The sequence below is a fragment of the Diabrotica undecimpunctata genome, chromosome 2 (genome assembly GCF_040954645.1).
Source record: "Diabrotica undecimpunctata isolate CICGRU chromosome 2, icDiaUnde3, whole genome shotgun sequence".
Taxonomy (NCBI): domain Eukaryota; kingdom Metazoa; phylum Arthropoda; class Insecta; order Coleoptera; family Chrysomelidae; genus Diabrotica; species Diabrotica undecimpunctata.
Genome location: NC_092804.1, coordinates 108,379,523 through 108,395,524, shown reverse-complemented (window position 1 = coordinate 108,395,524; position 16,002 = coordinate 108,379,523). Strand labels below are relative to the sequence as shown.

Sequence of the window (16,002 nt, the reverse complement as noted above, 5' to 3'; positions counted from 1 at the left end):
TTTGTTCAAAACATTGGATGTAATATAGCATAGAATGCTTGTGTACCCCGCACTGCTTTGTTCGATGTTTTCATTTTGCACTGTTATATCAGATCCACACTAGAGCACTACGTCCGTGTTAGGGCCAAATCAAGAGTTCTGGGAGGATCTCTAGGTCGTACCTTTTCACGATCTTGTGGAGGATTGGCGGGGACGTCTACCGCCAATCGAGATTCGTTTGGTGGCAAAGAGCAACACAAATCCAGTAGTATTCGGGTGAGTTTAAGTTACAATAAAATACCTATTGAGAGGCAAGTTCTTAGAAAGCGTACAAATGGTTCTTGGGTCCAGACCTAAAAAAGTTATTCATTACTATGATTCATATATCTGTCATTCGATCAAGGCGAAAAATATGTTGTTAAGTAACTTTTATAAAACTATCAAAAACTTTGGATTTGATGCGAGAAAAAAATAGAAGAAAGTTTTTTTTATTAAAAACGGAATATATTTTGTCGTGTAAACTTTTTGCGTTATTTGAATGGTCCAAATTATCGAATACACCAAAATTATAATTTTTTTTAATTTACAAGATCTTTATTTAACATCACACCCCTACCTTTAGATCAACCTCAACCTACACCTCCTACTATCGCCCTCCACAAAAGTGCTCATTCAACTAACTCAAGCCTCGATTTTCTCCCTGTAATTACCATTTCAGATCCCACTACTCACAGTCTAATCGATCCATATTGCCTCCATGGCAACTCTTTCCGGGCCCCCAAATCAGACCCTAAAAAAATCTAAAACCAAAGATACAAAACCATCAACCACTATCAACCCGTCTACCCACTCGATCATAGAAAATCTTACAGCAGCAAACCCATCATACTTTTTAATTATCTCACTACAACTAATTGCTTTTTTGGAAAATTCTTTCGATTGCCATTACCCTTTAGCTAAAGCATACCAATTTACCACGAACATTAACGCCCTTCCTGAAGACCTCAAACAAATTTACCTTAATATCTCTGATAGATCACTTAAAAATCGCATAACCCGCCTACAAAAGAAAATTATTAAGGCAACGATGAATCTAAATGTTACTAACATACGATGTTATTGACACGGTTAGTCTTGCATATGTTAGCTCTTAGTGATCCCCCTTAGACAAAACCGACCTGCCTTAATTTATAACTTTCATATTCACTATAATTCAATGGAATTGCGACAGATATTATCCGCGCTTAGAACGTCTGCCGCTACTGATATCTCTCCACCACCTCACCTTTATTTGCTTACAGGAAACAAACTTCACGTCAACTAATTTCCATACACTCAAAGATTTTGAAGGGTATCATTACATCAGATCTGTCTGCTCCAGAGCTAGGGGAGGTGCATCCATATTTGCTTCTAAACATCATTACTCCACTTTTCTTCCTCTGACTACCAATCTTAAAGCTGTCGCCATCACAACTTACTTCCCTAACAAACTTACCATATGCTTTATATACATCCCTCCTGAGTACATTCTAAGGGAAGAAAAACTCCTTGATTTAGTATACTAACTCCCCCAACCCTATATAATTGTAGGAGACTTTAACGCCCACAACACTATGTGGGGCTCCTCGCGTACATTTGGACGTGGTAAAGTTGTTGAAGATATTCCTGATTGCACTAGTTCATGTGCCCTCAATACGGGATCATACACCCACTTTAATATTGCTTCTGGTGCTTTTTCTGCCATCGACCAAAGCATATGTGATCCCAAATCGGCCCCCTACTTATCCTGGCAAACAGCGGACGACCTTCATAACAGCAACCATTTCCCTATAATTATACGCGACACCACCTACGACTAAGTTTCAGTGAGAAGGTATTTACGCTTCAACATGGCTAATTGGCCAGAGTTCTACAAAAAATCTGAATCCCTTATATGCGAATTACCTAACTCTAATAATATTGATGATTCCATAAAACTATTCTCAGATGCCATAATTAAAGCAGCATTAACTCATATTGGCAAAACTACAATTAGCTCCCGGCATAAAGTTGTACCTTGGTGGAACTCTCAATCTGAACTCGCAATTCGACAATCAAAGACTAAGCTCATTCAATACCGCAAACATAAAAGTCCTGATATTCTAATTAAGTATATTAAGCTGAAAGCCAAAGTCAAATACGTTGTCAAGCATAGCAAGAAAACATCCTGGCATAACTATATATCGTCTTTGAATGATAACACAAATCCTTCCCAAATGTGGTAAAACATTCGACAAGTCCAGGGACAAAAAACTAACACCAAAATTACCCATTTAATCTCAATCACAACATCTTTTAGACATTCAACAGCCATATTATTTGCAATACTCAGGCTAACACATTTGAGGAACAATTTCACAACAAACTCAAACCCCTTATATCATCCTCTATACAAGAACCGCTCTCCTAAAATCTCACTTCACAGCTCTTACAGGATATCGACAATTTTAATTCTTCTTTCTCACTGGCTGAACTTATATTTGCCTTATCCTTATGCTAAAATACTTCCACCAGCCCTGATGATATTCCTTATATTTTTCTTAAAAATCTACCCAACCGCTGCCTCACTATCCTGTTAGACATACATAATTTTATCTGGTCTTCTCAAATACTTCATACTCAATGAAACACATTCGTAGTTTTACCTGTCCTCAAACATGGCTAAACACCAACCTTTCCTCAGTCCTATAGAACGATTTACCTCACTTACACCATGTGCAAATTAATGGAGAACATAATAAACAGGCGTCTTCCATGGTTTGTTGAAAAACACCAAATTTTACCTATAGAACAATCTTGTTTTTGCCGACATCGTTCCACAAGCGATAACCTCATCCTTCTTCATAGACACATCGCCGAAGTTATTAATAACAGTCAAGAAGTGATTGCCTGCATTTTTGATATTGAAGTTGCTTTCGATAAATTACCTAGACAGATAATTCTCGATAAACTATTATTATACGACCTTAATGGAAATATTTTTAAATTCATCAAGCACTTTCTTAGATCTAGATCATTCAGAATCTCTGTAAATGGTTGCCTATCATCACCCCACATCCAACAAGACAGAGTCCCTCAGGGCTCTGTATTAAGCACCACATTGTTTGTTTTATTGATTAACCATATGCCACAGTCTTCCCTCCCCAGTCAAATTTACTACATATGCTGATGACCTTGTAATTTATTGCCATGGTGTTGCGACCACTACTACGTGCAGACTTCTCCAAACATCAGAGGACTTATTACAAAATAGATTGACTGCCCTCGGCATGTCCCTCTCATCTACAAAATCACAACTCATCAAATTCACCAGAAAAACACTCTCCACTGCCCCTAAAATCTTAGTGAATAACCACCTTCTCCCAGTCGTCGATCACCGCAAAATTCTAGAACTAATATTCGACCCCCGACTTTCTTGGAAACAACATATTCAGGAAACTAGAGCAGAGTGTCTAAAACGTTTAAATATTATCAAAACATTTTCCCACTACCAATGGGGCGCTAGAGAATATACACTATAATGTATATGTCAGCATCAAAAACATCCTTACAAACCCTTAATTCAGTCGTAGCAGTCCAGGTGAGAGCCTCTACCGCGAAGCCAACAAACCCCCTCTTTGGCTTAGGCCTCAATATCTCCTCCTTTCTTATGCTGCCTCTACTTTAGCTAACTTTTCTAATCCAGTACACACACTGCTTACATTACCCAACTATACAAGTACTCACCCTTCTGCTTCACGAATACATACTATCCCCCTCGTACTTCCAACTTTAATACCACATATAAAATTATTCCTAACTAACCCTCTCCCAATTCCGCAGAATTCTCCTTGAATTAAAACTTTATCAAAATTTAATGTGTCACTTAAAAAGTTTAGTAAGGCTGAAACCAGCTGAGATTTGATTAGGAAATCCTTACTAGAAATTCTTAATCTTAAGAAATTCGATCGGGTCTTCTACACTAACGCATCAAAGAGCAAAACGGGAATTGGTTGTGCGATTACCACTACGGAAACAGTCGTTAGATCGTGTCAAATACCTGCCACTTGCAGCGTTCACACTGGTGAACTGTATGCTATTTACCAAGCCTTCAAACTCTGCACAGCACCCAATCAACATACTGCCATCTGTACAGACTCTCTCGCCTCTATCCAGTCCATTAATAATCTATTCACTAATCACCCTCTTGTAGAATAAATTCATGGCACTTACCAAAACCTTATCATCCACGACATCCATATCACTATCATATCGATTCCCTCCCAAATCGGGATTATGGGTAACGACAACGCCGATCGCTTTGCCAAAGAAACTGCTGTATCCAATTGTACACTACGTAATATACAAATCGCCAGTGACCTAAGAACTAGTATAAAGAAACTCGTACAAAATTACTGGCAGAATCATTGGAACCAATCCACTACACTTTTACATCAAATAGATCAGACGATTGAATGGTTCGTTATCCCTGGTATACCTAGAGATGAGATGGTTGTTGCTAGAAGATTGTGTATTGGTCACACCAGACATGGTCACCTAATGGATTTTTCACCTAAGTCAATCTGTCACCATTGCCAATCTCCACTAGGTGTTCTACACATCGTTGTAGACTGCCCTGATTATAATAAACGACGTCAAGAAATGGGCATGAAGAGCGACATTACACGCATATTATCGAACCAAAGCCAAGTCGTCACAGCTGTCCAGTTCCTGAAACTAGAAAACTTAATATATAACTATAGTATATAATATGTAATTGTATCTTATATAATTGTATCCACGGTACCTCGTGCTAATGGCCGAAGCTGTCACAAGCAGCAATCTTAAATTAAAAAAAAAATGTATGTTACATTTCACAATTGATTTACAATTAAACTAATGTTAATTGGCATTTTTATGTAAAGGGAGATTGTTAAACCTATATCGTACATGTCAGCTGTATACTAATTACTGAGTACAAATACATTGCACAGGTTTATGAATTCCTACCAAGATCAGTGCAGATATGAAATCGAAAAGCTATGCTATTAGCTATAGTTTATAAGCTATACTATGAAGTTGAATCCTGGACAATTCCCAAATCGATGGTGAATTATCTTGAAGTCTTCGGGATGTGGCTATACAGGATATCATGGACGGACAAGGGTACCAACGAGACCGTACTACGAAGAATAGGAAAAGAAAGAAAAATGATATACACTATTAAAAAAAGAAAGTTAGAATATCTCGGATACATAATGGAAAACGGCACTAGTGGTAGATTACTAAAAATAATCCTTCAAGGCAAAGTATTCTTTCTAATGAAATGGTTCTCAATAATGACAACTAATAAATGAAACATTCGGTAGAATTATTATAGCCGGAATGATTGCTAACATTCGAAACGAATAGGCACCAAAAGGAAAATAAGAAAAAATGATAAGATTTTTAACTGACTATTGAGTGGACCTAATATTTTCGACAATCACATATTTTATCAAGGAGTATTATTTTTTATGTACTTACGAGGAGGCAATGTTATTCAGTTTTAAATATTTTGATTGAATAAATCTACAAATGTCCTCTGTTGGAATGAAAAATAAAAATAATCTATAATTTTCGCATATTCGATATAGAGATTTACAAGATCTACAATTATCCTACTACAGTAAAACGGCAAAACGTTCCGCTGTCTTTTATTGGTCAAATATGCTATCACGTCTAAATGCTTTTCATCAAACATTCCTTAGAAAATTTATAATCATCCTCCTCGGAACTACAACCCTAGGTGAGCTTTGGTCTCTCCTACAAATCGCAATCTCACCTTTTCTCCACTAGTTGTTCCGTTGACATATCCTTCAAATATAATGGTCCAATAACGTGATTTCCTAAATTGCCAACCCATACATTTAATTTCTAAGGTGTTTGTGTATGTGTCTTCATAAATAAATGAGGATTACTGTTACTCCAATAACAACAATTACGATCACTAAATTCTTCACACAAATTAAAGCCGAGGATCAGGATCATCTTTGTTTAATTGATAAAGTAATCGTATTTTATAAGGTTGAAATTTATTGGATTTTTTAATTCGATAAGCACTAGATGCTGATACACCAGATGCACGAGATAGCTGTCTGATAGACTATCGACTATTCATTTGTAAATGACCCACAAGCGCCACTTTAACTACTTCATTTCGCACTTGACGATCTACTTCGTGCTTCGTGCTACGTCATTGTAGCTTTAAACTTATCAGTTAAATGTTTAACGTATTAGTGACTTACGTTTTTTTCTGGGTGGTTCGTATTAAAGATCCTTGCCGTAGTAAATTACTGCAATGGAGGACACTAAGAACATTTTATTATTTAATTTGGTGAAATTTCATGACCTTCTTACTCAATCAATAAATTATTTAAATCGAAAATTACCTTCAAAGTTACTACGTAAACTAAAAAAAAAATGAAGTGTCGTGTAGAGAAAACAATTACCTTTCAAATAATGTGCCACCCTAGCAAACTTGTTATTTAAACAGTACTGGGGGTTGATGCAGGGCAGTAGGGGGTTATATTTAAGGGCATGAATTTGCATAAAAATTTGTCCCCCTCCCAATACAAATTGACTTGTTTTTTTAAATTTTGAAAAAACTCTTGGTTTCTGAGTTTCTGGAGGGGTCAAATTTTCATTGGAACACACTGTATATCTAAACTTAATCTTCTCTACTGTACAAATTACTAACTTTGTGCCCCCTTCTATTGAAATTCAAAATTACTTTTAATTCTCTACGGGATACCTCTCTCGCCAATCTCTAGGTTCCTCAAACTATGTTTCTTTTAAAAATTCGAATATAGGACTTATCTGCCTTTTTCATGCACCAGGTTTTAGACGGAAATTTGATTTAACTTAACTTTAGTTTTTTTGAAAAGCAATGTGCCTGTTTCATCATTAAAATCAGCATACATTCTTTTTTTCTTTGGCTTTAAAAAATTAAGCTGTTTTTTGTAATTTAATTTATATTGGGAACGTAACGTAATGCTGGTGCCTGACTCGTTTAACACCTAACATTTTTACATCACCTAAAGACCTAGAAACAAAATGCTGTTATTTCTGATCCTTAACAAATTGACTCGTTTCATAGCAGCGGCTCCAATTAAAACATACTTCTTTTTCCGCCACCATATTCTCAAGTAATCCGCAAAGCTATTTTATTGTTTTTTTTTCTCTACAACGTAGGTTGGTGTACCATGGATTTAATTTTTTAGGGCTGGACTTAAGGACCATTCTTCCACCGTATGTTAACGTTTACAGTTTTGTTAACCTTATTAATTTATCACTTAAGTTTAGCTATCATCCACTGTCTTCCACGAGTTTTGTATGGTGAAAGAGACTGGGTATCTTTTTCTTTGAGCAGTGCTTCATATCTTTCTTCTATTCTTTCACCTGTTCTTTCCAAAAGCTCCATATTTAACAATACTTTTTAATTATTATTTTGAATAAATCTTAAATATCTTCAATTATTTTTCCCATTTAAATTTAAATTTTGATTCCTAAAGTTGTTGTCTTTTCTTATTTATTTTTTCAATTCTAGTGAATTTTCTTCTAGTGAATTCAATCATATTAAATTGTCATTAATGTTAAGGCTTGCGTTCCTGTTTCGTACTATGTTTTGAAAATACATGTATAATAAAAGCAAATCATTTAAAAGTTTTTATTGTCCCTGGTTTTTTCATAGTAGCCGAGCACGTTAAAGTTGACATAAAAAAAAAAAAATATGCAATATTTAATATAGCATATATTAAATAAGTAATTAATAAACAATTATCTCATGTGACAGATGAATTCTGTGGTGTATTTTGTTAAGGATATTATTTTTATAACTATCTTTAAATTATTATATTAAGGTTTTTATGACAATCTTATTTTAAATGGGAGAACGGTATGAATTTTGTTAGTAAAAAGGTAATTCCTTTGGTTTTTCTCTTTTTTTGTTGGGTTTTTCGTTTCTAATCTTTACCAGAATATTATAATAATTTCTTCCATATGGATATATATGTTTAACTCTAGATATTTTTTTTTATTTAAATTAATGTGTCTCTGCTGCAATGAACATTGACTCTAGATATTAAATGAAAAGATTTATATTTTTTTCTAACGACTGATTTAGTCGGTTTAGACTATGCAAAATGAGAATAATTTAAAGTAAACCATATTTTATCATGTATAAATTCGTCTTGTGATGTCGCGCTCGTTTTTTGAAGATTGGCGATCAAGAGCCTAATTGTTATCCCATATGTGTTCTTCGTTTTCTTTGAATTTTTGCCCAGCATAATCGGATTCAGTAACCTATATTTTAAAACTTTGAACATAGTATGTTAATAATTAATCATATATTTTCTTATAAACTAAATATTGTGAAGATATATCTATTTACTTTTATCTGTAAAATTTTAATTTTTGTTTTTAAGAATCTGCACCATTGCTTTTCGAAAGTATTAAATCAGTAAATAGTAAACTCTCACCTCGTATAATACACTCACAGGCACGAAAAACGGAGTACTTGCATTTTTAAAATAAAAACTTAAATAAATCTTAGGACCGAAAACTAGTCTGAAGTTTCTTGGCATCGGGTGCAAATTACTTCCTTGATATGGTGTTCTGCACATACAAAATTTTTACACTGCTTACAAAATTGCCTTGATTTACGATCTTTATTTCGACTACATAAGTAGCAACGTCCACTTAAAGATCGTTCACAGGCTGCTTCCATTTGCATCTTCACCAGCGCCAACTCTGGAACGACATCTTGCATGTACTGCTTCAACGTCTTACTCAATCGTACTCCCTCATTGTATTGCCTGATAATATTTTCTTTTACTAAAGCTTCTCCTAGATCTAGTAAAAAATTACGTCTATCATCTTTTTCTCTAGATGAATCCGGGTACTTGATACACCATAAGATGTAAGGGTTCAGGCCAGAAATATCGAATATTTGGCCAAACACTGCCATTGGCCATCGGTTACATATCCTACGAGCAGAGTATTGCTTTACCATCTTATCTGTGGTATCTACTGCACCTTTTGTATGATTATAGTGCAATATAATATCTGACTTGTTATTTAATGTTTTATCGGCAACAGCTTCATCATGATGTTCAGTGGATAATAAAATAACCGATTTGCCTTTGCTGGTAACATAAAAAACCATAGTATGATCTTTCGAAAAAGCAAACATACTAGAATGAACAGGCTTGAACGATTTGGGTAGCAACTCGTTGGGAATACATGCTTTATTTTTACGCAGAGTACTATATAGGCTTAGTTCTTTTTTTGATAGTTTTCGGCCAGTGGTAAGCTTGTAAAAAAATTATCTGTAGTTATGCCATACCCAGAGCCAAGTGGCTCAATAAGGTCAAGGACAACTCTTTCACCTTGATTTTTTTCGGGTGCGTTATTCTTTTTTCCAAATTAAACTTGTAAATTCATACTGTAAGCATTGTCACTGTCTGCCACCGCCCAAATCTTTAAGCCATATTTATCAGGCTTGCTTTTCATGTACACACGAAAAGGGCATCGCCTTTGGAATGAAACTAGTTTTTCATCTATGATATGATGCGGTCCAGGTGAATATGCCACAATACGATTTTTCACAAAAGTATCGAACACCTCTCTAATAGGTGCGAGTTTATCATGCGCTTTACGTTCACCCTTGGTAGAATAGTCATCAAAACGAATAAATGCTGTAAGCAACTGAAATCTATTACGTGACATACTTGCCGGAATAATAGGCCAGGCGTATTTTTTATCGGTACACCATAACATTTTTTTGGGGCTCTTTTGTAGCTTGAAGTGTTCCTTGAATAAGCAGAAGTCCTAAATAAGCGCGAATCTCTATATGATCAGTTAGCTGCCAAGTACGTACTGGTTTATTTGGATTTTTTCGTTCCATTTGTTTATTATCTAAAAAAAATTACCCATGACATTAAAATCCGTTTATGTCCTATTACCTATCAACAATAAGAATAAAATAACTGAAACATATTACAAAAAATTCGAATCTGATGATTTGTAAGATGCAAACTGATAAATAGTTATTATCAAATAAAGATATTTACCTGTTTGGTTTTATTATTTGTTTGAAGTACTATGATTCCTAAAAGATCGTCTGAGAAAAACAACGAAAATGCTTCAATTCTAGTGGTAAAATTCAAACTATACGTAGTGAGACCTGCTTGTTTCTTCAAAATATTTTTTACAATTCTTCGTGTCTGAAGATAAGGTATTTTTGACAAATGCATACCATCTTTAACAATATACTATGGATTGAAAGGCTCGTCTCTTACGTTTGCTTGGTTTGTAATTTGCTGAACATTTTCATTATGGGCTTCAATGACGTCAGAAAATGTTTCAATGATTTCTGGCTCCATATCACTATCTTCGCCTTCAGAGAACACTATGACATCATCTTCCAATTTATCGTTAGACTCCGCAAACATAAGTCGCTCTAATTCGGCTTTAGATAATCCTTTTGGCATTTTCAAAGTACGGCGGATGCAAAAAGCCAACACTACACTATAACAAAATCGAAGTAAAAATATACTAGTACTTACCGCTACGACGCGACAGGGAAACTAAATACGTGTAACCATCGCATTTCGTTCGATGTTCTGTTCTTAGAGTTGCAACATGGGCGTAGTAATTTGCAAAGCCACCGATAATACAGATGACACAGATTCCCACGCGAGGTACGAATGTACCCCAAGCCGATCATAATTTATTTGTTTTTAATTTGAAACATCGTTTCTGACTTTATGAATAGGATATTATTTGCAATACCCTAATGGACACAAAATAAAATTACCCAAACGAAACAGGCGCTAATTTCAAAAATATTACAAAAATGTGTATCTGGGGTACAGCTGTACCCCACCCGGGAAGACGAAGGTTAAACTTTTATTACTATAATAATGTAAACATAAACAAAACAAACTGTTTTAACTAATTTCTAACAAAAATTTAACTTTTGAACAAAGAACTGTTTCAGTAGATAGCAATTAAAAATTAAGGATAAAATGTAAGTAAAGGTTTTAACAAAATTACGCTCAATTAAAGAAAACTTAAATCATGTGTCCTGACCAACTGATTTCAATAATGAATGTTTTCTTCACGTGCTCGAACTATTGTCTAAATTTTCCTTAGCATGAATAAAATCAAAAGAGAGATGTCCTGGTGAGGAATAAGTTAACATTCCTCTAAAAGGGCTTCTTGTAACTGATTTAAGGTTAAAGGGACAGGAACACGACTTCGTATCCTTCGCTCAAGCATGTCCTAAACATGTTCAATTGGGTTTGCATCTGAACTTAATGCTGGTCAATCCATTATAGGAATGTTTACTGCGTTTAAAAATGTTTTTGAGTGATTTGGGAGAATTTCATCAATGTACCTGGCAGCTGTTATAGAGCCTCTCGAAACGATGTATAATTATGTACGTGCCTCTAGAGAAATTCCAGCCCACACCATAATTGAGCTCCATTGATAGCCTACCCTAGGACTGAAGGTACATTCTGCAAAACGCTCATGTGGTCTTCGCCATACTTTCTCATGGCCATCTGGAGACCGCAAGGTAAACCTGGACTTATCTGTTAATAAAACGTGCCTCCAAGTATTTACAGTAAAATGAGCATGGTTTCTGGCAAACTGAAACCGCGCAACTCGATGGTGCCTGAGAGGTTGTAGGCCTGTTGCAGGTCTGCGACTGGTTAAATTTGCTTCGTCCAATTGTTCATTCACCTACGTTAGTATTCTAGACGTACTGAAGTTGATTTCTGATTTATACAGCCGTGGCACGACGATTTCTTAGACTTTGTAAGAGGGTAATGCGATCATCACGGGCACTGGGCATTGTAAGCTCCGGTTGCAAAGAAACGTGTAAAAATACGGTGCACAATATATGGATATTTGATACTTTTGAGCAACATATCGCTCACTTCTTCTATCTTGAAGCAACGGGATTTACGGATTTCGGGTTTTAAAACCATAATTATTGAGATTAAATCAAAGCAATTCAAGTTCAAATTATGTTTTACACTTGATTCGACTTGACAGTTTACTCACATCAACAAGAACAAATGAATGCCAACAGCTAACTTTGTACTTTTAAAAGTGATAAGAATAGTGTATGTTTTATTTCTGATTTTTATGCAATTATTTTTTCGGATAAGCACTTAAATTTTATTAGAAATTACTTAAAACAGTTTTTTTCATTTGTGTTTACATTATAATAATAATAATAAAGGTTTAAAGAAAATTTCAATTTTAAGTTAATATTTTAAAAATGCAAGTGCTCCTTTTTTCGTGCCGATGAGTGTAGACGCTTTCTATATTGTTCTTTGTTAAGATTCTGCTTCCATAATTATTATCCTTGAACTATTTATAGTTTATTGCCATACTATGGTTTTTAAATAAACGTGATTCAGCGAGCAGTTCCTTGTATACTATTTGTCGATACTTTTCTTCGCCCTATTCTTCGTTTTCTCTGGACCCTTTTCTTGAGTTATAACTTGCAACAGCCTGTATTTTATGTGATAGTTTAAGTCTCCTTTATCATTAGATATTCGTCAATTTTTTCTTGAAGTTATACTTCTATACGCGCGCTCCACGTTGGAAATTTGTATGGGCGTGAATCTGTGAAATCATTACATATGTAAGATAATGAGTAAGAGAGAGACAGAAGATATATTTTCTCTCTCTTCCTCTCTCGAATATAAAAATGTTCCTTTTGTATATACATTTAATATTATATATATTATATATATACATATAATATTATATATATAATAAAATATTTATTAATATTATTATTTATGTGATATGTTTTGTATTATTTATTAAATGTTCATAGTTATATTAGTCTTTTGTAATTCAAAATAATAATCTCAATAAATCACTGTATGACCCAAAACTGTCAATTTTGAAATTTGTTTGTGTCATGTCCTCGGTAGTATACTAGTCACTATCCCCGCCTGTCACGCGGGAGACCGTGGTTCGATTCCCAGTCGGGGAGAACTTTTTTATTAATATTATTACATAGTAAATTAAACGTATGCGTAAGTAGAAAAGTTATGTATATTATTATCATTTTTAAATACTTATGAATATTGCATTTTAATTTGTATTGTATTATTATAATGAATTATATAGTGTATTTTTATATTAATTACAAAATAAACAATGAATTTTACTGCAGAGTATGTGTAAAAAAATTTTTGCATTCAACTCCTTTCATACATATATGAAAATAAAAATATACATTTTCATCAAAATATGGATTCAATCCTTCATTTACTATAATCCTATTACAGGTCAAATGGTAATTATTAATTGTTAGTAAGTTGTTATTAATTATGTTTCTCTTTCTGCTATGTCATATTTATAGCATTACATATGTAATGATTGTGCAGATTGACTCCCAAATAAATTTGTAACGGCGAATGCGTGTATAGAAGTGTAACTTCTACCGGCAGTCCCACTGGACTGCCACACCGGTTTTTTTTATTTGTGTTTTATTAGTTTTTGTTTCCACTATCCTTCTTATCTATTATATGTTGGAAATATTAGCAGGTATCATGTTCTATATATATCTCAGAATAGGGAATGATATTAGAAACAAATAATATTGTTATTTCTTTGTGACTCCATTTGTAATAACTCTTTAAAATCGCTGTTTAATGAAATATTTTCACATTTTTTGATCTTAGACAGAGACTATGTAACTATTATAGATCTATTTAGGTGAACTCTAACTTTTTTATTAAAAGAATCCTGATAGATAAATAATTGCATTTAATTAATATGGCTTTTTGTTCACAGATTTACAATGGACGGAGACCTGAATTTTAAATTCTAAGATTTTATTGACAGGAAGAAAACACCAAAGTTTATTAATATATAATTGTTTTGTTTTTTAACATCTTTATTTTTTATTATTCTGTGATAATGTTTTTTGATTTTTTTCTTCTATGTGCACTTTCAGAAATATAAAAATATAAGTTGTGTGACAAAAATGTGTTAGTATTTTTTTAATAATTTATTAAAACCAGATAAGCATATTACGTACAAAAAACATGTTTGATATATACACTCTACAGGATGTTTCATGTCGACCACTCAGTAGATTTATCTCTAAAAATAATCAGATGTAAATAAAAATTGTACACTTTTACATATCTGTAGCTGATCAATACGCTAAAAATAGTTCTTCTTCTTCTTGTGGTGCACCTCGTTACTAAAGGTTTGCTATAACTACATTAAAATCTTCTCTGTACTACGCCGCTGTTAGTAATTGTTTAACAACTTATCCACGCTCTGATATTGCGAAGGCATAAAATTTTTCCTCTTCCTACTCCTCTTCAGGTTATATTTGTCATTTCTCATTATACAGTCTAAGTACGAAGTATTTCTTTTCTAAATTGCTGTTAAACAGTTTTAACTCTCTGTTTATGGTGTTTATTACCGTTTGGTTCGTTATATGGTTTATCCATGATAGTCTAAGCATTCTGCAATAAAGACACATTTCAAAGGCTATTTAATGATATCATTTAGTACTACTACTAGTTTCCACTTTAGTACTAGTACCTACTAGAAGTTTGTCAACTTCCTTTCACTGGATGTTATTTAGGTCAATGCGACAGTTTTGGGTTTTGTTAATTACCATTACTTCAGTTCTTTAAAGATTTTCAGAAAGTGCATTCAGTGTACAACTTAAAGAGCAATGGGGACATGGCACAGCCTTGCCGAACATCTCTTTGTATATGGACACTTTTAGTAGTATGTTCGGAATATTTTAAGCATACTTCTTGGTTTTAATTAAGGTTTTTAGTTATGCGAAGGTCTTTTCGTCTAGCTTAATTTTCTACAGTTCACTCAACAATTAATTTTTAATGTTAAACTCTATCAAAAACTTGTGATAATCTATGAATCAGAGATATTCTTTTTTCTGTTGAACGAGTCATTTTTAAATGTGAGTTAAATTATTTAAATCATCTTCATAGATATTGTTAAAAATGTCCATTTCTTCTGGTCCACAAGCTTTCCAATTTGCACATTCTATACCAACCTTTATGTCTAGCATTAGAAGTCCTTCCATTTCCCACGTGGACGTCTATTGCAATTAAGGTTTGTCATCCGCGAAGGATTTTCCATTCCTCCTATAATTGCATTTGTTTGCTTCCTTCTGTAGTTATTCTTGATTTGTTGGCATCTAGAAGGAGTATATTATTATGATTCTTCCTTATTGTAGGTGATTTCTTTAAATTTTTTTTGCAGAGGTTATTGTATCATGTTAACTGCCTAGTCTATTTTTTCCAGTTCGTCACACATTTCATTTATGCACATTTGTTTCATGGTTTCCAAACCTTTGGTTTTGGATTTCTTCTTATATATGTGAATTGTTTTTATGTTTTTTCTCTCTCTTCCATTAGTTTTAAAATGTCGTCTGTCGTTCATTTTTTAATTTCTTACTTTCCTTATTTTTAATTTGTGCTCTTTGGACTCCAATAGTATTTTTTATGATTTTCAATGTATTTTCTATGTCTCCGTCTGCAAAATATTTACAGCTCGCTGTATCCTCCATCAAAAACGGGAATGACCATAAGTTTTTTTTTTATATTAAATGGAAATCCCAATATATACTTACGTTTTAGATTCTGCATTAAATTTTGTACATATTTTGTATAACAACATATAAAAATTTATATTCTTTGAGTTATTCATCTTTTTTTCAAAAAATGCGATAGACAAACCAGTTTTCAAAAATTAATAACTTATTTATTAACAAATACAATGGCTTAGTTTGTATAACACAAAATTTTTGTATAATATAATACAAAATTTTGATACACAAAGATGGAAGGAAAAAATATGTAATGCCTATTAGCAGTTTAAATCGGATTTTGATTTTTTTTAATTCTAGCCATCTTTTAAATATAAACTTACTTATAAAAAACTCGA

The 16,002-nt window shown here is 33.5% G+C and overlaps 1 protein-coding gene across 5 annotated transcripts in view; it reads left to right on the top strand.

Annotated features, from left to right (window-relative positions):
• Liprin-gamma (liprin protein kazrin) overlaps positions 1-15,450 on the top strand; it is a 298,413-nt gene extending 282,963 nt beyond the window's left edge. For 2 of the 5 annotated variants that reach the window (XM_072523265.1, XM_072523266.1), the window contains exons 15-16: positions 93-255; positions 13,864-15,450. In XM_072523265.1, coding sequence (XP_072379366.1) covers positions 93-255; positions 13,864-13,893 — 193 coding nt within the window. In that variant the 3' untranslated portion in view covers positions 13,894-15,450. The remainder of the gene's footprint in view (positions 1-92; positions 256-13,863) is intronic. The other 3 variants (XM_072523264.1, XM_072523267.1, XM_072523268.1) reach the window with 2 other exon arrangements.
• The last annotated feature ends 552 nt before the right edge of the window (positions 15,451-16,002 follow it).